Below are 22,500 nucleotides of genomic sequence, written 5' to 3'. Positions count from 1 at the left end.
GTAGTAGTAGTAGTAGTAGTAGGAACAGTAGTAGTAGTAGTAGTAGTAGTAGTAGTAGTAGTAGTAGTAGGAGGAACAGTAGTAGTAGTAGTAGTAGTAGTAGTAGTAGTAGTAGTAGTAGTAGGAACAGTAGTAGTAGTAGTAGTAGTAGTAGTAGTAGTAGTAGTAGGAACAGTAGTAGTAGTAGTAGTAGTAGTAGTAGGAACAGTAGTAGTTGTAGTAGTAGTAGTAGTAAGAACAGTAGTAGTAGTAGTAGTAGTAGTAGTAGTAGTAGTAGTAGTAGTAGTAGTAGTAGTAGGAACAGTAGTAGTAGTAGTAGTAGGAACAGTAGTAGGAACAGTAGTAGTAGTAGTAGTAGTAGGAGGAACAGTAGTAGTAGTAGTAGTAGTAGTAGTAGTAGTAGTAGTAGTAGTATTAGTAGTAGGAACAGTAGTAGGAACAGTAGTAGTAGTAGTAGTAGTAGTAGTAGTAGTAGTAGTAGTAGTAGTATTAGTAGTAGGAACAGTAGTAGGAACAGTAGTAGTAGTAGTAGTAGTAGTAGGAGTAGTAGTAGTAGTAGTAGTAGTAGTAGTAGTAGTAGTAGTAGTAGTAGTAACAGTAGTAGTAGTAGTAGTAGTAGTAGTAGTAGTAGTAGTAGTAGTAGTAGTAGTAGTAGTAGTAGGAACAGTAGTAGTAGTAGTAGTAGTAGTAGTAGGAGGAGGAACAGTAGTCGTAGTAGTAGTAGTAGTAGTAGTAGTAGTAGGAGGAGGAACAGTAGTAGTAGTAGTAGTAGTAGTAGTAGTAGTAGTAGTAGGAGGAACAGTAGTAGTAGTAGTAGTAGTAGTAGTAGTAGTAGGAGGAGGAACAGTAGTAGTAGTAGTAGTAGTAGTAGTAGGAACAGTAGTAGTAGTAGTAGTAGTAGTAGTAGTAGTAGTAGTAGTAGTAGTAGTAGTAGGAACAGTAGTAGTATTAGTAGTAGTAGTAGTAGTAGTAGTAGTAGTAGTAGTAGTAGTAGTAGTAGTAGTAGGAACAGTAGTAGTATTAGTAGTAGTAGTAGGAGGAACAGTAGTAGTAGTAGTAGTAGTAGTAGTAGTAGTAGTAGTAGTAGTAGTAGTAGGAACAGTAGTAGTATTAGTAGTAGTAGTAGTAGTAGTAGTAGTAGTAGTAGTAGTAGGAACAGTAGTAGTAGTAGTAGTAGTAGTAGTAGTAGTAGTAGTAGTAGTAGGAACAGTAGTAGTAGTAGTAGTAGTAGTAGTAGTAGGAGGAGGAACAGTAGTAGTAGTAGTAGTAGTAGTAGTAGTAGTAGTAGTAGTAGTAGTAGTAGTAGTAGGAACAGTAGTAGTAGTAGTAGTAGTAGTAGTAGTAGTAGTAGGAACAGTAGTAGTAGTAGTAGTAGGAGGAACAGTAGTAGTAGTAGTAGTAGTAGTAGTAGTAGTAGTAGTAGTAGTAGTAGGAACAGTAGTAGTAGTAGTAGTAGTAGTAGTAGTAGTAGTAGTAGTAGTAGTAGTAGGAACAGTAGTAGTAGTAGTAGTAGTAGTAGTAGTAGTAGGAGGAACAGTAGTAGTAGTAGTAGTAGTAGTAGTAGTAGTAGTAGTAGTAGTAGTAGTAGTAGTAGTAGGAACAGTAGTAGTAGTAGTAGTAGTAGTAGTAGTAGTAGTAGTAGTAGTAGTAGTAGGAACAGTCGTAGTAGTAGTAGTAGTAGTAGTAGTAGTAGGAACAGTAGTAGTTGTAGTAGTAGTAGTAGTAAGAACAGTAGTAGTAGTAGTAGTAGTAGTAGTAGTAGTAGTAGTAGTAGTAGTAGTAGTAGTAGTAGGAACAGTAGTAGTAGTAGTAGTAGGAACAGTAGTAGGAACAGTAGTAGTAGTAGTAGTAGTAGGAGGAACAGTAGTAGTAGTAGTAGTAGTAGTAGTAGTAGTAGTAGTATTAGTAGTAGGAACAGTAGTAGGAACAGTAGTAGTAGTAGTAGTAGTAGTAGTAGTAGTAGTAGTAGTAGTAGTAGTATTAGTAGTAGGAACAGTAGTAGGAACAGTAGTAGTAGTAGTAGTAGTAGTAGGAGTAGTAGTAGTAGTAGTAGTAGTAGTAGTAGTAGTAGTAGTAGTAGTAGTAGTAACAGTAGTAGTAGTAGTAGTAGTAGTAGTAGTAGTAGTAGTAGTAGTAGTAGTAGTAGTAGTAGTAGTAGGAGGAGTAGTAGTAGTAGTAGTAGTAGTAGTAGTAGTAGTAGTAGTAGTAACAGTAGTAGTAGTAGTAGTAGTAGTAGTATTAGCAGTAGTACTCGTAGTACTTCTCTAACCCTTGTGTTGTCCTCAGATCAAAGAGAAGCTGCTGCAGCTGACGGACAAGAGGAAGGAGATGATCGATAAGTGGGAGGACCGCTGGGAGTGGTTGAGACTGGGTGAGCGGCAGGAAACAGGAAGTCTCACAGATAGGAAGGAAAACTCCAAATGTAGAAACAGATGAAGAATCTAACGAGGAGAAGCAGCAATATAATAAAAAAGTCTTCAAAGTCATCAATCATCAATTAAGAAGCATTTTAAATGATTTACAGGTATTTGTGAGTTAACAAGAAAAAAGGTAGAGAAAATTTATGAATAATATAAAGAAAGACAGTCAGTGCTGCTGCGTGCAGGCTGGCAGCTGATTGGACACTGCAGGCTGGCAGCTGATTGGACACTGCAGGCTGGAAGCTGATTGGACGCTGCAGCGCTCGCTGCCCTTTAACGAGACGCTGAGCAGATTTGAATTAAAGATTGGATCTCCTCACACTTCTCACACACTACTACACACAACGTGTTCATAGAAACCTGAATACTATAAAGCACCTCAGCAGGGTGCAGAGACTCTAACCCCTGTCCCCCCCTCAGTGCTCGAGGTGCACCAGTTCTCCCGGGACGCGGGCGTGGCCGAGGCCTGGTTGCTGTGCCAGGAGCCCTACCTGTCCTCCAGGGAGGTGGGCTACAGCGTGGACGAGGTGGAGAAGCTCATCAAGCGCCACGAAGCCTTCGAGAAGTCTGCTGCCACCTGGGAGGAGAGGTTCTCCGCCCTGGAGAGGCTCACCACGGTCAGAACACACCTTACATACTGTATATAGGACTACACTATATATATATATATATAGTACTACACTATGTATATATATATATATATATATATAGTACTACACTATGTATATATATATATAGTACTACACTATATATATATATATATATAGTACTACACTATGTATATATATATATAGTACTACACTATATATATATATATATATATATAGTACTACACTATGTATATATATATATAGTACTACACTATGTATATATATATATAGTACTACACTATATATATATATATATATATATAGTACTACACTATGTATATATATATATAGTACTACACTATATATATATATATATAGTACTACACTATGTATATATATATATAGTACTACACTATATATATATATATATATAGTACTACACTATGTATATATATATATAGTACTACACTATGTATATATATATATAGTACTACACTATATATATATATATATATATATAGTACTACACTATGTATATATATATATATATATATATATATATATATATAGTACTACACTATATATATATAGCAACAGCCCCTGCACTGAAACACCTCCTCTGTCCTGTTCTGAACATTGTCTGGATCAAAAATGTAGAGAAAGAATTATATTTAATCAAATCAAATCAAAGTTTATTTATAAAGCACATTTAAAAGCGAATTTTTGGTCGGGCCAAAGTGCTGATTTAAAAATATGATTGAACAGAAAAAGGGATGTATTTGTTGAAATGTTTTAATGAAGTCTTTATTGTACTCTCCCTGCGTGTGCATTACAGCTGATCCTCACATGTCCCCCCCCCTCCATATAATAACATTAATATATATATATCCCCCCCCAGATGGAGCTCCTGGAGGTGCGCCGGCTGCAGGAGGAAGAGCTTCAGAGGAGGAGACCCCCCCCATCCCCCTCCCCCGAGCCCGAGCCTCAGCAGGAGGAAGCTCAGCAGCAGAGGTTTTCAAAAATAAAGCACCATGTGTACTTCCTGTTTCGAGAGTAAAGGCGTTCAGTAACAGGAAGTGTTTGTGTCTCTGCAGCGTCACTCAGAACGGACTGCCCTCCGACCCAGAGTCCCTCCCGGTCAGTACCACACCTTTATTTATTACCTTTATTTATTACCTTTATTTATCACCTTTATTTATTACCTTTATTTATTACCTTTATTTATTACCTTTATTTATTATCTTCATTTATTCTGGAATTAAACGTGTGTTGTTTTTGATAAAATACATTTGAATTGTTCCTAAATATTGGTGTTACAGCTCTTCACATAATATATTTATATAGGGTTAGGGTTAGGGGGTTAGCCGCTACCCGCCGAACTTGGAGTCGATTGGAAAAAAAATCTAGGAGATCTCTGAAGTACGGAGAGGGGAAACGTGATTAATAGCGTTTTCCCAACGCCAAATTCAAAATGGCCGACTTCCTGTACGTTTTTTTATACACCTCCAAGAGGCTTTTTGTTTCGTCCCCGCACTTTAGATTTACGTAGCGATTTCCGTTCGTTTAAAAGAAAGTGGGGGGAGTTTACGTTAAAAACGGAAGTGGGCGTGGCCTGCCATTCTTTTTTGGTGATTTTTCATATATGTTGCGGGGGTCAAAAGTGCGTTGTCTGTGTTTTGCACGTCGATTAAATTGATCCTACATCAGTCATGCGAGTTGTAGTGACGCGCATCTGCCGTCATGACCTCTGGTCTAAGACCCTCATAATGACTGTGTGTGTGTGTGTGTGTGTGTGTGTGTGTGTGTGTGTGTGTGTGTGTGTGTGTGTGTGTGTGTGTGTGTGTGTGTGTGTGTGTGTGTGTGTGTGTGTGTGTGTTGTGTCAGGAGGGGGTGGTCGCCCCCCCCATGGTGAACGGTGAAGGCGGCTCTAAGGACCCGAGCCCCGGCAGCTCACCCCCCCCCTCCAGGAAGAAGAGCAGCCAGGCCTCCACGCTGCCCCCCCACACCCCCGACGCCGGGACCCTGCTGGAGGGGAACCTGCACCGGAAACACGAGTGGGAGGGGCCTAACAAGAAGGCCTCCAACAGGTAAACACAGACAAGACACACACACGAGTGGGAGGGGCCTAACAAGAAGGCCTCCAACAGGCAAACACACACACACACAAGTGGGAGGGGCCTTACAAGAAGGCCTCCAACAGGTAAACACAGACACACACACAAGTAGGAGGGGCCTAACAAGAAGGCCTCCAACAGGTAAACACAGACACACACGCTAGTGGGAGGGGCCTAACAAGAAAGCCTCCAATAGGTAAACACAGACACACACACAAGTGGGAGGGGCCTAACAAGAAGGCCTCCAACAGGCAAACACACACACACACAAGTGGGAGGGGCCTTACAAGCAGGCCTCCAACAGGTAAACACAGACACACACACAAGTAGGAGGGGCCTAACAAGGAGGCCTCCAACAGGTAAACACTGACACACACACGAGTGAGAGGGGCCTTACAAGAAGGCCTCCAACAGGTAAACACAGACACACACGCTAGTGGGAGGGGCCTAACAAGAAAGCCTCCAATAGGTAAACACAGACACACACACAAGTGGGAGGGGCCTAACAAGAAGGCCTCCAACAGGTAAACACAGACACACACGCTAGTGGGAGGGGCCTAACAAGAAAGCCTCCAATAGGTAAACACAGACACACACACAAGTGGGAGGGGCCTAACAAGAAGGCCTCCAACAGGCAAACACACACACACACAAGTAGGAGGGGCCTAACAAGGAGGCCTCCAACAGGTAAACACTGACACACACACGAGTGAGAGGGGCCTTACAAGAAGGCCTCCAACAGGTAAACACAGACACACACGCTAGTGGGAGGGGCCTAACAAGAAGGCCTCCAACAGGTAAACACAGACACACACGCTAGTGGGAGGGGCCTAACAAGAAAGACTCCAATAGGTAAACACAGACACACACACAAGTGGGAGGGGCCTAACAAAAAGGCCTCCAACAGGTAAACACAGACACACACACGAGTGAGAGGGGCCTTACAAGAAGGCCTCCAACAGGTAAACACAGACACACACACGAGTGGGAGGGGCCTTACAAGAAGGCCTCCAACAGGTAAACACAGACACACACGCGAGTGGGAGGGGCCTTACAAGAAGGCCTCCAACAGGTAAACACAGACACACACACGAGTGGGAGGGGCCTAACAAGAAGGCCTCCAACAGGTAAACACAGACACACACACGAGTGGGAGGGGCCTTACAAGAAGGCCTCCAACAGGTAAACACTGACAAACACACGAATGGGAGGGGCCTAACAAGAAGGCCTCCAACAAATTTCCAATTTTCTCTAATGTCAAATGATGTGTAAGATCTTTAATCCACAGCTTAAAGTTGCAGGAAATGTTTATTTCCACTTAAGCAATATGAGACGTCTGGCTAGCTGTGTTAGCTTTGGTTGTCGATAAAGTTCCAGAGTGTTGTATAAGATAAGATAAAATAAGTACTTTATTGATCCCAATGTGGGAAATGTTTGCGTTGCAGCTGCATAAAAAGAAGAGGCATGGAACATTAGAGAATTTAAAAGACTAGAAATAAACAATCCAAAATGTGAACATCTCAAATATACATGTGGAAAATAGAAATGTACAGTAACAAAGTATAAAGCAGGATATTATATATACATTACGTGTGTGAGGAATGCACTAATGCACTAATGTTCATTTCCCTGAGATGTTGAAGTGACTGTTATTTTGTATTTATTGATTGTTGTGCTTTTATTTAGCTCTTAATGTGTGCACATGTATAAATGTGTCTGTTGTTGAGTATATGTAGGATATACATATTTGTATATATATTTGTATTTTGTATTCCTCTGGATTGTGGGAAACGGTATTTCGATCTCTCTGTACACACAAACTGAAAGATTGACAAGAATGTTGACTTTGACTTTGATTGGCAGGTCGTGGCACAACGTGTACTGCGTGGTCAACAAACAGGAAGTTAGTTTCTATAAAGACGGGAAGGCGGCGGCGACTGGCCTGTCGTATCACGGAGAAACATCGCTGAGCCTGCAGGATGCCGTCTGTGACGTGGCCTCAGAATACAAGAAGAAGAAGCACGTCTTCAAACTACGGTGAGGGAACTTTATCTAAACATCATGTTCAGGTGTATATCAGTATGTAGTGTCTCTACTTTAAAGAGTCCTCTCCTGCTGATGTTCAGGTGTATATCAGTATGTAGTGTCTCTACTTTAAAGAGTCCTCTCCTGCTGATGTTCAGGTGTATATCAGTATGTAGTGTCTCTACTTTAAAGAGTCCTCTCCTGCTGATGTTCAGGTGTATATCAGTATGTAGTGTCTCTACTTTAAAGAGTCCTCTCCTGCTGATGTTCAGGTGCATATCAGTATGTAGTGTCTCTACTTTAAAGAGTCCTCTCCTGCTGATGTTCAGGTGTATATCAGTATGTAGTGTCTCTACTTTAAAGAGTCCTCTCCTGCTGATGTTCAGGTGTATATCAGTATGTAGTGTCTCTACTTTAAAGAGTCCTCTCCTGCTGATGTTCAGGTGGATATCAGTATGTAGTGTCTCTACTTTAAAGAGTCCTCTCCTGCTGATGTTCAGGTGTATATCAGTATGTAGTGTCTCTACTTTAAAGAGTCCTCTCCTGCTGATGTTCAGGTGTATATCAGTATGTAGTGTCTCTACTTTAAAGAGTTCTCTCCTACTGATGTTCAGCTGTATATCAGTATGTAGTGTCTCTACTTTAAAGAGTCCTCTCCTGCTGATGTTCAGGTGTATATCAGTATGTAGTGTCTCTACTTTAAAGAGTCCTCTCCTGCTGATGTTCAGGTGTATATCAGTATGTAGTGTGTCTACTTTAAAGAGTCCTCTCCTGCTGATGTTCAGGTGTATATCAGTATGTAGTGTCTCTACTTTAAAGAGTCCTCTCCTGCTGATGTTCAGGTGTATATCAGTATGTAGTGTCTCTACTTTAAAGAGTGCTCTCCTGCTGATGTTCAGGTGTATATCAGTATGTAGTGTCTCTACTTTAAAGAGTCCTCTCCTGCTGATGTTCAGGTGTATATCAGTATGTAGTGTCTCTACTTTAAAGAGTCCTCTCCTGCTGATGTTCAGGTGTATATCAGTATGTAGTGTCTCTACTTTAAAGAGTCCTCTCCTGCTGATGTTCAGGTGTATATCAGTATGTAGTGTCTCTACTTTAAAGAGTCCTCTCCTGCTGATGTTCAGGTGTATATCAGTATGTAGTGTCTCTACTTTAAAGAGTCCTCTCCTGCTGATGTTCAGGTGTATATCAGTATGTAGTGTCTCTACTTTAAAGAGTCCTCTCCTGCTGATGTTCAGGTGTATATCAGTATGTAGAGTCTCTACTTTAAAGAGTCCTCTCCAGCTGATGTTCAGGTGTATATCAGTATGTAGTGTCTCTACTTTAAAGAGTCCTCTCCTGCTGATGTTCAGGTGTATATCAGTATGTAGTGTCTCTACTTTAAAGAGTCCTCTCCTGCTGATGTTCAGGTGTATATCAGTATGTAGTGTCTCTACTTTAAAGAGTCCTCTCCTGCTGATGTGCAGGTGTATATCAGTATGTAGTGTCTCTACTTTAAAGAGTCCTCTCCTGCTGATGTTCAGGTGTATATCAGTATGTAGCGTCTCTACTTTAAAGAGTCCTCTCCTGCTGATGTTCAGGTGTATATCAGTATGTAGTGTCTCTACTTTAAAGAGTCCTCTCCTGCTGATGTTCAGGTATATATCAGTATGTAGTGTCTCTACTTTAAAGAGTCCTCTCCTGCTGATGTTCAGGTGTATATCAGTATGTAGTGTCTCTACTTTAAAGAGTCCTCTCCTGCTGATGTTCAGGTGTATATCAGTATGTAGTGTCTCTACTTTAAAGAGTCCTCTCCTGCTGATGTTCAGGTGTATATCAGTATGTGGTGTCTCTACTTTAAAGAGTCCTCTCCTGCTGATGTTCAGGTGTATATCAGTATGTAGTGTCTCTACTTTAAAGAGTCCTCTCCTGCTGATGTTCAGGTGTATATCAGTATGTAGTGTCTCTACTTTAAAGAGTCCTCTCCTGCTGATGTTCAGGTGTATATCAGTATGTAGTGTCTCTACTTTAAAGAGTCCTCTCCTGCTGATGTTCAGGTGTATATCAGTATGTAGTGTCTCTACTTTAAAGAGTCCTCTCCTGCTGATGTTCAGGTGTATATCAGTATGTGGTGTCTCTACTTTAAAGAGTCCTCTCCTGCTGATGTTCAGTTGTATATCAGTATGTAGTGTCTCTACTTTAAAGAGTCCTCTCCTGCTGATGCTCAGGTGTATATCAGTATGTGGTGTCTCTACTTTAAAGAGTTCTCTCCTGCTGATGTTCAGGTGTATATCAGTATGTAGTGTCTCTACTTTAAAGAGTCCTCTCCTGCTGATGTTCAGGTGTATATCAGTATGTGGTGTCTCTACTTTAAAGAGTCCTCTCCTGCTGATGTTCAGGTATATATCAGTATGTAGTGTCTCTACTTTAAAGAGTCCTCTCCTGCTGATGTTCAGGTGTATATCAGTATGTAGTGTCTCTACTTTAAAGAGTCCTCTCCTGCTGATGTTCAGGTGTATATCAGTATGTAGTGTCTCTACTTTAAAGAGTCCTCTCCTGCTGATGTTCAGGTATATATCAGTATGTAGTGTCTCTACTTTAAAGAGTCCTCTCCTGCTGATGTTCAGGTGTATATCAGTGTGTAGCGTCTCTACTTTAAAGAGTCCTCTTCTGCTGATGTTCAGGTGTATATCAGTGTGTAGCGTCTCTACTTTAAAGAGTCCTGTGTAATATCATATTTCTCTTTGTTTAGAGCTGCTGATGGAAACGAGTATCTGTTCCAAGCCAAAGATGAAGTGAGTATTTTTATTTCATTACTAAGTACCTGCTCTGTAAATGTTTCGGTCGGACATTTTATTTAAACATATGAAGGTATGTCCTGCTGAACTAATCCCATTGGACGAGGGAGATGCTGCCTTCAGGGACACAGAAACAGCTCTGTGTATATCAGTGTTTCTCAAACCTTTTCATACCAAGGCCTGCTCCGCACTCCAACACTTTATAACACATCACAGCCTGATAAACAGCTTCCCTGTATGGCCTCGTTCACACAATCGATCAACAACACAAATAAAGGTTATATAAGCATTTCCTTTATGAGATTTTAAATGCTCACAGGTTTTACACCTCCTATACTCACGGACCACTAGGGGTCGCTCAAGGACCACACTTTGAGAAACACTGGTATTTATATTTACCTGCTGCTGTCTCTAACGACCAGAGGTGGGAGTAGTGGAGTACAAATACATGACATTTCATTTAGCTGACGCTTTTATCCAAAGAGACTTACAATAAGTGCGTTCGACCAACAAGATACAACCTTGAAGAAAACAGAATCATATAAGTTCATCAGGTTTCATAGAGCCAAACATTTCAAGTGCTACTCAACTGGCTTTAGATAAGCCAGCCCTTTATTAGTATATAAGTGCTTTGTTAGTAATTCTATCTCTGGAAGTGGAGTCCAAAGAGATGAGTTTTCAGTCTGAAGAAGATGTGTAAGCTTTCTGCTGTCCTGATTTCAATGGGGAGCTCATTCCACCATTTTGGAGCCAGGATAGCAAACCCACGTGTTTCTGCTGATGGGAACTTGGGCCCCCCTCGCAGTGCGGGTGCAGCGAGCTGTTTGGCTGATGCAGAGCGGAGTGCACGTGCTGGGGTGTACGGTTTAACCATGTCCTGGATGTAGGAAGGGCCAGATCCATTCACAGCATGGTACGCAAGTACCAGAGTCTTGAAGTGGATTCTAGCAGTTACTGGAAGCCAGTGAAGGGAGCGGAGGAGCGGCGTGGTGTGGGAACATTTAGGAAGGTTGAAGACCAGACGAGCCGCTGCATTCTGGGTGAGCTGCAGAGGTCGGATGGCACATGCAGGTAGACCAGTCAGGAGGGAGTTGCAGTAGTCTAGGCGTGAGATGACGAGAGCCTGGACCAGAACCTGCGTCTCTTTCTGGGTCAGCTGGGGACGTGTCCTCCTGATGTTGTAAAGAGTGTATCTGCAGCAGCGGGTTGTAGCAGAGATGTTTGCAGTGAAGGACAGTTTGTTATCTAGGGTCACACCCAGACTCCTTGCAGTCTGAGTCGGGGAAACAACAGAGGGGCTGATGTTGATTGTTAGGTCAAGAGTGGGACAATCTTTTCCCTGAAGGAAAAGCAGTTCAGTCTTGTCAAGGTTGAGCTTGAGGTGGTGAGCAGACATCCACTGAGAGATGTCAGCTAGACAAGCAGAGATGTGTGCGACGACCTGGGTCTCTGAGCGGGGAAAGGACAGAATTACAGTTTTTCTCAATCGCTAAACCCACTATTTAGAATCAAAATTCCTTTCATCAAACCAACAGCACAGCCATCGAAACAGAAAACCATTTCTCTACAACAGTATACCATTTATCATTGATATCACACAAAATGCAGATGCTAAGCAGATCACACAACTCTCTAACTGAAGTCACAATTCTCTACACAAACATCAAAGATCTTTTGTGTAACTCATGTCTACAAAACAAAATAATCTTCTCACAGTGGATAACACTTCCTCATAAACTTAGACCATAGCTACACTAATTGACACTTGATGTGCAAAATATGAACACTTGTTATCAGTCAATCACCCCATTGAAAAAGGTGACTGCATGGAATGTACTGTATACCTTACAGTAATGATGTTACATGCCTGTAATGGGAGCATGTAACACGCAACGTGTCCTTGCCTCCCTGGATGTCCTGTATGACGGACTTGTGCCACCAGAAGAGAGGGGTCAAGTGAGGTCCGTTCACGTGGTCATATGGGACAATGTGGCATTCCTCTCGTGACGTGAGGGCATGCTTTGAGGCTCATCCACACATGGCCATGGAGTTCCTCCCTCCATACTCCCCATTTCTAAACCCCATTGAGGAGTTCTTCTCTGCCTTGAGATGGAAGGTTTAAGACCCTCATGACAGAACGCCCCTTTTGGACGCAATGAATGCTGGCTGTCGGGACATCTCTGCGGAATCCTGTCAAGGGTGGTGTCGACACGCAAGGAGATATTTCCCACGCTGCCTTGCAAGGGAAGACATACGCTGTGACGTAGATGAGGCTATGTGGCCAGACAGACGGCAAAGAGCAGATCAGTAAAGCTATATAGATCTCATTCTCTGCTTTACTGCTGATTTACATCATTTACCCATGTTATGTTTTTTCCAGTGTATTGCTATTCATCTTTTGTTTCTGTTACGGTGCTCTACTGAGAATGAGACATAAAAACAATGGCATAGTTACAGTAACACACTGTTTTTCCTATATGTAAGTTTGTTTCTCCCAACTTGTCAGTTTTCCGTTCAGTTTCCAATATCGATAGCTTGAGGTTTGTGTATTGATGATTGTAGTCAGTATTTAGTGTGCCACTTAGTAATGACTGTTCAAATAGTTTTCTAATGAGCTGACAAATGTTTGTTTTTGGAGAAGGTATCTGGTTTTGGAAGGGGTATTTTTAGTTTTGAGTGCCTTAGAGCACTTTGCAAGAAATGTATATTGCTATGGTAGAATGGGTTGTTATGGTGACCGGAGTTTCAGTTATGAAAACACATTTTTCTCATTAGAGGACAATTTGTTCTGTTTCGATCGACTTATTCTTTTTTGTGACCAGTATTTTTAGTTTTGGTCATGTAAGTGCATTTTTCAAAAGATATTCAGAGTTATGGCAAGTGTGTTTCTGTTTAGATGGCTATGCTCTTGTTTTGAAGAAATGAATTTTGATTCTAAATAGTGGGTTTAGCAATTGAGAAAAACTGTAATTGGGTGTCGTCAGCGTAGCAGTGGTATGAAAAACCATGCGGGCTAATGACTGATCCGAGCGAGTTTGTGTACAAGGAGAAGAGAAGGGGACCGAGGATAGAGCTCTGAGGGACCCCTGTAGTTAATTGACAAGGGTCGGACTCGGACCCTCTCCAAGTTACCCTGTAGGTGCGGTCTTTGAGGTATGAGGTGAGGAGGGAAAGTGCAGAGCCTGAAACTCCAAGTTCTTGGAGAGTGTGAAGGAGGATCTGATGGTTCACCGTGTCGAATGCAGCAGACAGGTCCAGAAGGATGATTACAGAGGAGAGGCGAGGCTGCTTTAGCAGTGTGCAGTTCCTCAGAGACAGCAAGGAGAGCAGTTTCTGTGGAGTGGATGTGTGTGATGTGTGTGATGTGTGTGATGTGTGTGATATGTGTGCGTGTGTGTGTGTGTGTGTGTGCGTGTGATGTGTGTGTGTGTGTGTGTGTGTGTGTGTGTGTGTGTGTGTGTGTGTGTGTGTGTGTGTGTGTGTGTGTGTGTGTGTGTGTGTGTGTGTGTGTGTGTGTGTGTGTGTGTGTGTGTGTCCCTCTCTAACCTGTGGTGCCTCCCCCTCAGGAGGAGATGAGTTCCTGGATCGCGGCGGTCCTGAACGCCGGCTCCGAGCGCTCCGACCGCTCCGAGCCTCCCGGCAGCATCCCGGGAACACCGGTGTCGGGTCGCGCTCAGACGCTGCCCAACGAGTCGAGTCCCGGGAAGAGAGAGAAGGACAAAGAGAAGGAGAAGGAGAAGCGCTTCAGCCTGTTCAGCAAGAAGAAGCAGTAGAGAGGAGAAGCTTTGGTGAAACTCACGTTCAGAGTCAGAGAGGACTTCACGGAGGTCTCCCGCAGAGAGAGATGATGTTACGAGCTCTGTGAAGTCAGCCAGCCGCTCACCCTCCCTCATCTACTGCCTTTCCAGCCATAACACCGGCTCTTTGCTCACCACACGTTAGCCACGTTAGCCACGTTAGCCACGTTAGCATCCGACAAAACTGTGAAAACCATTTCAATAAAAGTTAGAAAGATGTGGCTCAGATGAATTCACTTTGGGGCCAACTTCACAGCTGTTTATCTCTGTGATTTCAAAATAACAGATTTATGAAAATTCAGTTTGAACAGGAAAGGGAGCAGCTGATGTTTGAGGGCGACGGCTGGAAGAACTCCACGAGAAAAACTGGAAGAGTTTCACCAAAGAGCGCCGTGAGGAAGTCTGTGTGTTTATTCTCAATGCAGTTTAGTTTTTATATATTTTAGATTTGATTTCTTCTCGTGGTCGTCTGCTGGGTTTTAACATCGACCTTCTTCTAACAAAACATCGGAGAGAAACCAGAAGGGGAAGTTCCTTCACGCGGTTCCTTCACCTGGTTCCTTCACCTGGTTCCTTCACCTGGTTCCTTCACGTGGTTCCTTCACGTGGTTCCTTCACCTGGTTCCTTCACCTGGTTCCTTCACCTTGTTCCTTCAGGCGTTCGCAGCGACCCACGTCCTTCTCTTTGTTTTTTAAATTTATTTTGTTATTTTTGTACTTTTTCTGAAGTTATTTCCTCAATTTTGTGAGGGCGTCTCCAGAGAGCGCCTCCTTCTTGGACCAATAGGGCTTCTGGTTGAGTTCTGAGTGTGTGATGTAGAACCTGCATGCTCCGCCTGAGTCACCTCATCTTTTTTAATGTCCTGGGTTGCAGATAGACGACATGTATAATAACCTGTGAACGCTGTGTAATCGTAGAACCTTTGCTTTGCTTCTCGTGGCGCTGCGTTCAGGGTCCCGCTCTTTGATACTCGTGCTGCTGTTGGTCGACATGTATGGAAGCCATCTTACTGCACTCAGAAACACACCTGTAGGAACGCCCCCAGCCCAGTGTTACCCATAAGGCTTCTCATGTATGAACTGCACCTGTAAACGCTGCCATGTCATTAAAGCTTTGAAACTCTCCTGAGCCTCTTCATTCTCTCCTTCACACACTGACTGTACCTGTATCAGAGTGTATCACCTGTATCAGAGTGTATCACCTGTAACAGAGTGTATCACCTGTAGCAGAGTGTATCACCTGTATCAGAGTGTATCACCTGTATCAGTGTATCACCTGTAACAGAGTGTATCACCTGTAGCAGAATGTATCACCTGTATCAGAGTGTATCACCTGTAGCAGAGTGTATCACCTGTATCAGAGTGTATCACCTGTATCAGAGTGTATCACCTGTAACAGAGTGTATCACCTGTAACAGAGTGTATCACCTGTAACAGAGTGTATCACCTGTATCAGAGTGTATCACCTGTATCAGTGTATCACCTGTAACAGAGTGTATCACCTGTAGCAGAGTGTATCACCTGTAGCAGAATGTATCACCTGTAACAGAGTGTATCACCTGTAGCAGAGTGTATCACCTGTAGCAGAATGTATCACCTGTAACAGAGTGTATCACCTGTAACAGAATGTATCACCTGTAACAGAGTGTATCACCTGTAACAGAATGTATCACCTGTAACAGAATGTATCACCTGTAGCAGAGTGTATCACCTGTAACAGAATGTATCACCTGTAGCAGAATGTATCACCTGTAACAGAATGTATCACCTGTAACAGAGTGTATCACCTGTAACAGAATGTATCACCTGTAACAGAGTGTATCACCTGTAGCAGAGTGTATCACCTGTAGCAGAGTGTATCACCTGTAGCAGAATGTATCACCTGTAACAGAATGTATCACCTGTAACAGAATGTATCACCTGTATCAGAGTGTATCACCTGTAGCAGAGTGTATCACCTGTAGCAGAATGTATCACCTGTAGCAGAGTGTATCACCTGTAGCAGAGTGTATCACCTGTAGCAGAGTGTATCACCTGTAGCAGAATGTATCACCTGTAGCAGAGTGTATCACCTGTAACAGAGTGTTAGAGTGTATCACCTGTAACAGAGTGTATCACCTGTATCAGAGTGTATCACCTGTATCAGAGTGTATCACCTGTAGCAGAGTGTATCACCTGTATCAGAGTGTATCACCTGTATCAGAGTGTATCACCTGTAGCAGAATGTATCACCTGTAGCAGAATGTATCACCTGTAACAGAGTGTATCACCTGTATCAGAGTGTATCACCTGTAACAGAGTGTATCACCTGTAACAGAGTGTATCACCTGTATCAGTGTATCACCTGTATCAGATTGTATCACCTGTATCAGAGTGTATCACCTGTAACAGAGTGTATCACCTGTATCAGAGTGTATCACCTGTAACAGAGTGTATCACCTGTAGCAGAGTGTATCACCTGTAGCAGAGTGTATCACCTGTATCAGAGTGTATCACCTGTAGCAGAGTGTATCACCTGTAGCAGAGTGTATCACCTGTAGCAGAGTGTATCACCTGTATCAGAGTGTATCACCTGTATCAGAGTGTATCACCTGTAGCAGAGTGTATCACCTGTATCAGTGTATCACCTGTATCAGATTGTATCACCTGTATCAGAGTGTATCACCTGTAACAGAGTGTATCACCTGTATCAGAGTGTATCACCTGTAACAGAGTGTATCACCTGTAGCAGAGTGTATCACCTGTAGCAGAGTGTATCACCTGTATCAGAGTGTATCACCTGTAGCAGAGTGTATCACCTGTAGCAGAGTGTATCACCTGTATCAGAGTGTATCACCTGTATCAGAGTGTATCACCTGTATCAGAGTGTATCACCTGTAACAGAGTGTATCACCTGTAGCAGAGTGTATCACCTGTATCAGAGTGTATCACCTGTAGCAGAGTGTATCACCTGTAGCAGAATGTATCACCTGTAACAGAGTGTATCACCTGTATCAGAGTGTATCACCTGTATCAGAGTGTATCACCTGTAACAGAGTGTATCACCTGTAACAGAATGTATCACCTGTAACAGAGTTTATTACCTGTAGCAGAACACACATTCAGAGGAGCACCTGAACGCAACTTCAGAGGAGACCCTGAACGCACCTTCAGAGGAGCACCTGAACGCACCTTCAGAGGAGCACCTGAACGCACCTTCAGAGGAGCACCTGAACGCACCTTCAGAGGAGCCCCTGAAGGCACCATCAGAGGAGCACCTGAACGCACCATCAGAGGAGACTCTGAACGCACCATCAGAGGAGACTCTGAACGCACCTTCAGACGAGCACCTGAATGCACCATCAGAGGAGCACCTGAATGCACCTTCCACCTGGAGTGAAATAGAATCAATAGAATCCAGATAATAACAGATGTTTGTGAAAGATGTAAACCTTTATTGACAGGAACGATGCATTTTATCATCAAAACAGACGTTCATAGTATTTAGTCATTAGAAATAAACTCTTGTCTAAAAACAAACTCATGCTTTCAAAAGGTAAGGAATATTCACTATTTGAGATAAAGACTACACCTCCAATCATGCACCGTAGCCTCCTGAGCGCACAGTCACGCGCACTGTGATTCACGCCGTTGCGCTCGCGCGGACCTGCACGGCACCTGACATTCCTAGAGACGGGAAGCGCGCGCAATTAAGCGTGAGGCAGACCGGAACCCGGGGCATTAGGCTTCAAAATAAAAGATTAAAATATTGAATCAAAGTCGTTTAGATATTATGAAAACACATGAATCGTTTGGATAACTTTAGTGTCATGGTAGCTTTTGTATCGCCATATCCACACTGTAGCTACAGTGCATATGACAACGCTTTAAAGCTTGAAATACCAGTAGATACTTTATTTTGAAAATCCTAAGCAGAACTGCTGAGTGTGTCCCGTCCCTCTTAACTCTGTCGGTGCTCTCCGGGATTCCCGTTAACATCCAGACTTTTCTTCATCATTTTCTCCGTATTCTCCGGGTGTTTCTTCCCCGGGATTGTCTTTGGACAGACGGGCTCCTCTCTTCTCCGCCGGGTCCCCCCCTCTCTGCCCGGGCAGCAGCAGCGGCAGCAGCCGGGCTCCGGAGCTCTGGATGCTGGAGAAGCGGTAATAAATCTGGGCTTTAATCTCCAGATCTGAACGGGATTTCCTCAGATTTCAGCCTCCAGACACTTCGTTTGAGGATTTACATTTCAATAACGGATATTCCTTTTTTCTATTGTGACGCTGGCACTGATTTATTATATTCTGTTTAATATTCTTCATTTATTTTTTTATCCTGACCTTCCTGATTTAAGCTCCGCTGATAGCCGGTCATAAGAAGCGCTCCTCTCGGTGAAGCCCGTATCGGAATGACCGTAGCGGCCAACGGTGGTACTACAACTTCAGTGACGTCATTTTGGCCGACAAGACTTTTCCCCATTGACTTACATTGGGAAAGAGACGTGTGTAGATCAGAGGGTCATTTCTTTAGAGCTAGATAAAGCACCCAGCAGGAACTCTCTCACAGCCCTTATTCAAATCATTACGGTGTTAAAGCTGTACAATGCTCTAAAAGCTGAATCCAGAGATCATTTCTCTATCCATTCATCTGACTGACAGAGAGGAGGCGGGGCTTAAGACAAACTAAACTGCGCACGCTCTGTGGGCCCACATCCGGGTACTTCCCGGATCTACAGTCGCTCTATTATTGGCTTCATGCGCCTCTGAGCAGCTCCATAGGAATGAACTGTTCATATACATTAATACATCAGTTTATATACATTAATACATCAGTTTATATACATTAATACATCAGTTTATTCACATTACTAATACATCAGTTTATTCAACAACAACATCTAATATTAATTAGATGTTGTTATTATTAGATACATATATTTATATATAAAAAATAAGCCACTCGTTTTGTGAATGATGTGTAAAACATGTTTATGAAGAAGTCTGGCACGAAAGTCACTTCTCTTGTCCTTTCCGAGAGAAAGAGAGCACTTGAATATATTCTTAGAGATGACATTTGAGACGATAAAACTCTTTAAAGTGATTCACTGATAATCAGATAAATCCTCATGGAGCTGCAGAAGCTGAACTGAGAACACTTCCAGATACCTGCTCTAACCCTCTGAGTGTGTGAATGAACTCTGTGTGTCCTTGCTGTAGATTACGAGGCGCACAGCAGGAGGTCAACATCAATCTATCATCATAACACATTGTTATAGCACTTTTCCTAGCGCTCAGAGACGCTTGACATACAATCAGAAACAGTAGTCCTTTTTATATACATATACCTTAAAGCTAACGAGCATACTCATTAGCTGTAATCATATACAACATATGCCTTGTAATGTAGATAAACATTAAGAGCTTATATTTCACTGAAGAACAATCATCCTAAACTCAAACCCCTGCTGCAGCGTGGCATTATGGGAGGTGTAGTTGCATGCAGCTCAGTTGAAGGGCCAGTGGACTACAACTCCAAGCAGCATTAGCTCTCTAACGTGATGTCGGATAAGACGGCTCCGCGCTGCCAGCTGCGCCTCGAGTGGATCCACGGGTACCGAGGGCACCAGTGCAGAAACAACCTGTTCTACACCGCCGGGAAGGAGCTGCTGTACTTCGTGGCCGGCGTGGGCGTGGTCTTCAACCCCAGAGAACACACGCAGAAGTTCTACCTGGGACACAACGATGACATCATCAGGTGAGAAACATCACCTGGTGAGAAACATCAGTGATTATGTGTTACAATAGAGTGGCGAAGTCACGCCCACTTACTTCCGCATCATGGGACCTTATTCCGAAAAATAATACATTGAAGTCAATGGAGAGAGAAAACGTATCTTTTGATCCCGTTTGAATTGTGCCATGAATTACACATATGTTGTTTGTCAATCTTAAAAAATAATTTGCATGTCAAAAAATTAAAAGTTTGTCTTAAAACTGTTGAAATATAAGACTATGAAAAATACGCAACTAGAAAGACTACAAATCCCAGAGTCACGTAAGTGCTGTCATAACTGATGCATTCCCTCCAGATAGCTAAAAATACATTTACTTACTTTAACAAGATGACTGTGTGCTTTGTACCAGGTTGTTATCATACCAGTTATAGTACCTCTTGCTCGTTCTCAACTAAAACAAATCACGAGAGTGTACCTTGTTAGCTAAAGTTAGCTAGCTGACATTAACGTTACACATTACACTCGTGTTACTCACCGAAACCTTGTAAAGCCGGTCCCGCATGCTGGCTCTTACGGAACCGACTAACTCCCCTTTTTCGTATGTACAGCTCTCAACATGCCCAGACTTGGAGTGATTTTCACTTCTTTTAATACTTTTCGCCTCATTCTGAAAGAAAGAGGTGAAATGTACCAACGTGACGGCCATCTTGGTGTTGGTGACGTGTGCAAGACCAGAGTTGTAGTTCATTGAGCGCTTCACACAAAGAAATGTGTACGACACATTTTAATTTTTTTGACTTGCAAAATTATCTTTTAAATTGACAAACATCATATGTGTCATTCGTGGCACAATTCAAACGGGATCGAAAGATAATCTTTCTCTCCCCATTGACTTCAATACATTATTTTTCCGATATAAGGTCCCATGGAGGTCCACCGGAAGGGGAGGAAATTCGCCACTCGATGGCGTTTGTTAGCAACCAGAAAATGACACCAGTAAGGACAAACAGATGAGAATGCTGCGTGGGGTCTGAGTGCCGTGTTGGAGGGACTTTGGGGGGCTCGCTGCTCCACCCTGTGAGGCTCGAGGAGCAGACATATATATTTATTCTTAAAGGACATCCACAGGAGAGTGTTTCCATAGATCCTACACACACACACACACACACACACACACACACACACACACACACACACACACACACACACACACACACACACACACACACACACACACACACACACACACACACACACACACACACACACACACACACACACACACACACACACACACAAACACACACACACAGATGTTCACCTGCAGGTCTTTCTCTCTGACCCAGTTCACGGTTCATTAAATAAAATACAACACACAGATTCTTCACTGATTGTACCTGAACGCATCATACTGTTAGTAGTAATGCAAACACACATGGTGGTGCGTTCACTGGTCGTAGGATATAGTAGCCGTTTTTCTTTACTGTAGGATTTATTAAACAGAACTCTGCAGGACGCCTGGCAGACAGGAAGTCATCAATTAGCAACTCAAAGAGTGTGACGAGCCTTTGAGAATGAGCTGAAGCCTGTTCATACAGCGTGTGTCAGGACGAAGTGTGTCAGGACGAAGTGTATCAGGACGAAGTGTGTATCAGGACGAAGTGTGTATCAGGACGAAGTGTGTCAGGACGAAGTGTGTCAGGACGAAGTGTGTATCAGGACGAAGTGTGTATCAGGACGAAGTGTGTCAGGACGAAGTGTGTATCAGGACGAAGTGTGTCAGGACGAAGTGTGTCAGGACGAAGTGTATCAGGACGAAGTGTGTCAGGACGAAGTGTGTCAGGACGAAGTGTGTCAGGACGAAGTGTGTCAGGACGAAGTGTATCAGGACGAAGTGTTTATCAGGACGAAGTGTGTCAGGACGAAGTGTGTGTCAGGACGAAGTGTGTCAGGACGAAGTGTGTCAGGACGAAGTGTGTATCAGGACGAAGTGTGTCAGGACGAAGTCTGTCAGGAAGAAGTGTATATCAGGACGAAGTGTGTATCAGGACGAAGTGTGTCAGGACGAAGTGTTTCAGGACGAAGTGTATATCAGGACGAAGTGTGTCAGGACGAAGTCTGTCAGGAAGAAGTGTATATCAGGACGAAGTGTGTATCAGGACGAAGTGTGTCAGGACGAAGTGTTTCAGGACGAAGTGTATATCAGGACGAAGTGTGTCAGGACGAAGTGTGTCAGGATGAAGTGTATCAGGACGAAGTGTGTCAGGACGAAGTGTGTCAGGACGAAGTGTATATCAGGACGAAGTGTGTCAGGACGAAGTGTGTATCAGGACGAAGTGTGTCAGGACGAAGTGTATATCAGGACGAAGTGTGTCAGGACGAAGTGTGTCAGGACGAAGTGTATCAGGACGAAGTGTGTCAGGACGAAGTGTATATCAGGACGAAGTGTGTCAGGACGAAGTGTGTATCAGGACGAAGTGTGTCAGGACGAAGTGTATATCAGGACGAAGTGTGTCAGGACGAAGTGTGTCAGGACGAAGTGTATCAGGACGAAGTGTGTCAGGACGAAGTGTGTCAGGACGAAGTGTATCAGGACGAAGTGTGTATCAGGACGAAGTGTGTCAGGACGAAGTGTGTATCAGGACGAAGTGTGTCAGGACGAAGTGTGTCAGGACGAAATGCAACAGAAGCACATACAAACACCTTTAAGTCCCTGACACACCAAGCCGATTTCGGCCGTCGATGAGCGTCGTGTCGCCCTACTCAGATTTGTGTGTCGCGCCCCGTCGTGTCTTTTCGGCCGTGCCGACACCTTCCACCGCCGATTCGATATGTTGAATCTGGAGGCTGTTGGCTAAAGAAATCACTCTGATTGGCTGTTCAGCTAGCGAATCAGTGCATGAGAAGCAAAACAGAAGTGAGGGACCCAAACAAATGATTAAGAAGGCAAATCTGAGATTTGATTGAACTCCAGCTCTCGACTCAGGTTGGGGAAAGCCCCGTGAGCTTCTCTCTGGAGAGGGAACATGGAACACGCTATCTGTTGTTTGTTTATATCACG

The 22,500-nt window shown here is 43.3% G+C and overlaps 3 protein-coding genes across 6 annotated transcripts in view; 2 read left to right on the top strand and 1 right to left on the bottom strand.

The window, feature by feature from the left end:
* The window catches only part of LOC307025412 (uncharacterized protein), a gene marked incomplete at both ends in the record, with an annotated part of 6,352 nt that extends 5,948 nt beyond the window's left edge, over positions 1-404 (bottom strand). The window contains one exon of the mRNA XM_079660054.1: positions 1-404. This exon is cut by the window's left edge and continues 157 nt beyond it. Coding sequence (XP_079516180.1) covers positions 1-404 — 404 coding nt within the window.
* Positions 1-14,849, top strand: part of LOC307043624 (spectrin beta chain, non-erythrocytic 1-like) — an 81,984-nt gene extending 67,135 nt beyond the window's left edge. For all 4 annotated transcript variants that reach the window (XM_079688193.1, XM_079688194.1, XM_079688195.1 and 1 more), the window contains 8 exons: positions 2,287-2,371; positions 2,841-3,037; positions 3,909-4,021; positions 4,105-4,147; positions 4,895-5,097; positions 6,988-7,161; positions 9,884-9,926; positions 13,496-14,849. In XM_079688193.1, coding sequence (XP_079544319.1) covers positions 2,287-2,371; positions 2,841-3,037; positions 3,909-4,021; positions 4,105-4,147; positions 4,895-5,097; positions 6,988-7,161; positions 9,884-9,926; positions 13,496-13,702 — 1,065 coding nt within the window. In that variant the 3' untranslated portion in view covers positions 13,703-14,849. The remainder of the gene's footprint in view (positions 1-2,286; positions 2,372-2,840; positions 3,038-3,908; positions 4,022-4,104; positions 4,148-4,894; positions 5,098-6,987; positions 7,162-9,883; positions 9,927-13,495) is intronic.
* Positions 14,850-17,662: 2,813 nt separating this feature from the next.
* Positions 17,663-22,500, top strand: part of LOC307045099 (echinoderm microtubule-associated protein-like 6) — a gene marked incomplete at its 3' end in the record, with an annotated part of 8,051 nt that continues 3,213 nt past the window's right edge. The window contains exons 1-2 of the mRNA XM_079690609.1: positions 17,663-17,868; positions 18,060-19,459. Of these exons, the coding sequence (XP_079546735.1) occupies positions 19,263-19,459 (197 nt within the window). The 5' untranslated portion in view covers positions 17,663-17,868; positions 18,060-19,262. The remainder of the gene's footprint in view (positions 17,869-18,059; positions 19,460-22,500) is intronic.

Source organism: Notothenia rossii (genome assembly GCF_949606895.1).
Source record: "Notothenia rossii genome assembly, chromosome: 1".
NCBI lineage: Eukaryota > Metazoa > Chordata > Actinopteri > Perciformes > Nototheniidae > Notothenia > Notothenia rossii.
This window is presented reverse-complemented; position numbering and strand designations above follow the sequence as displayed.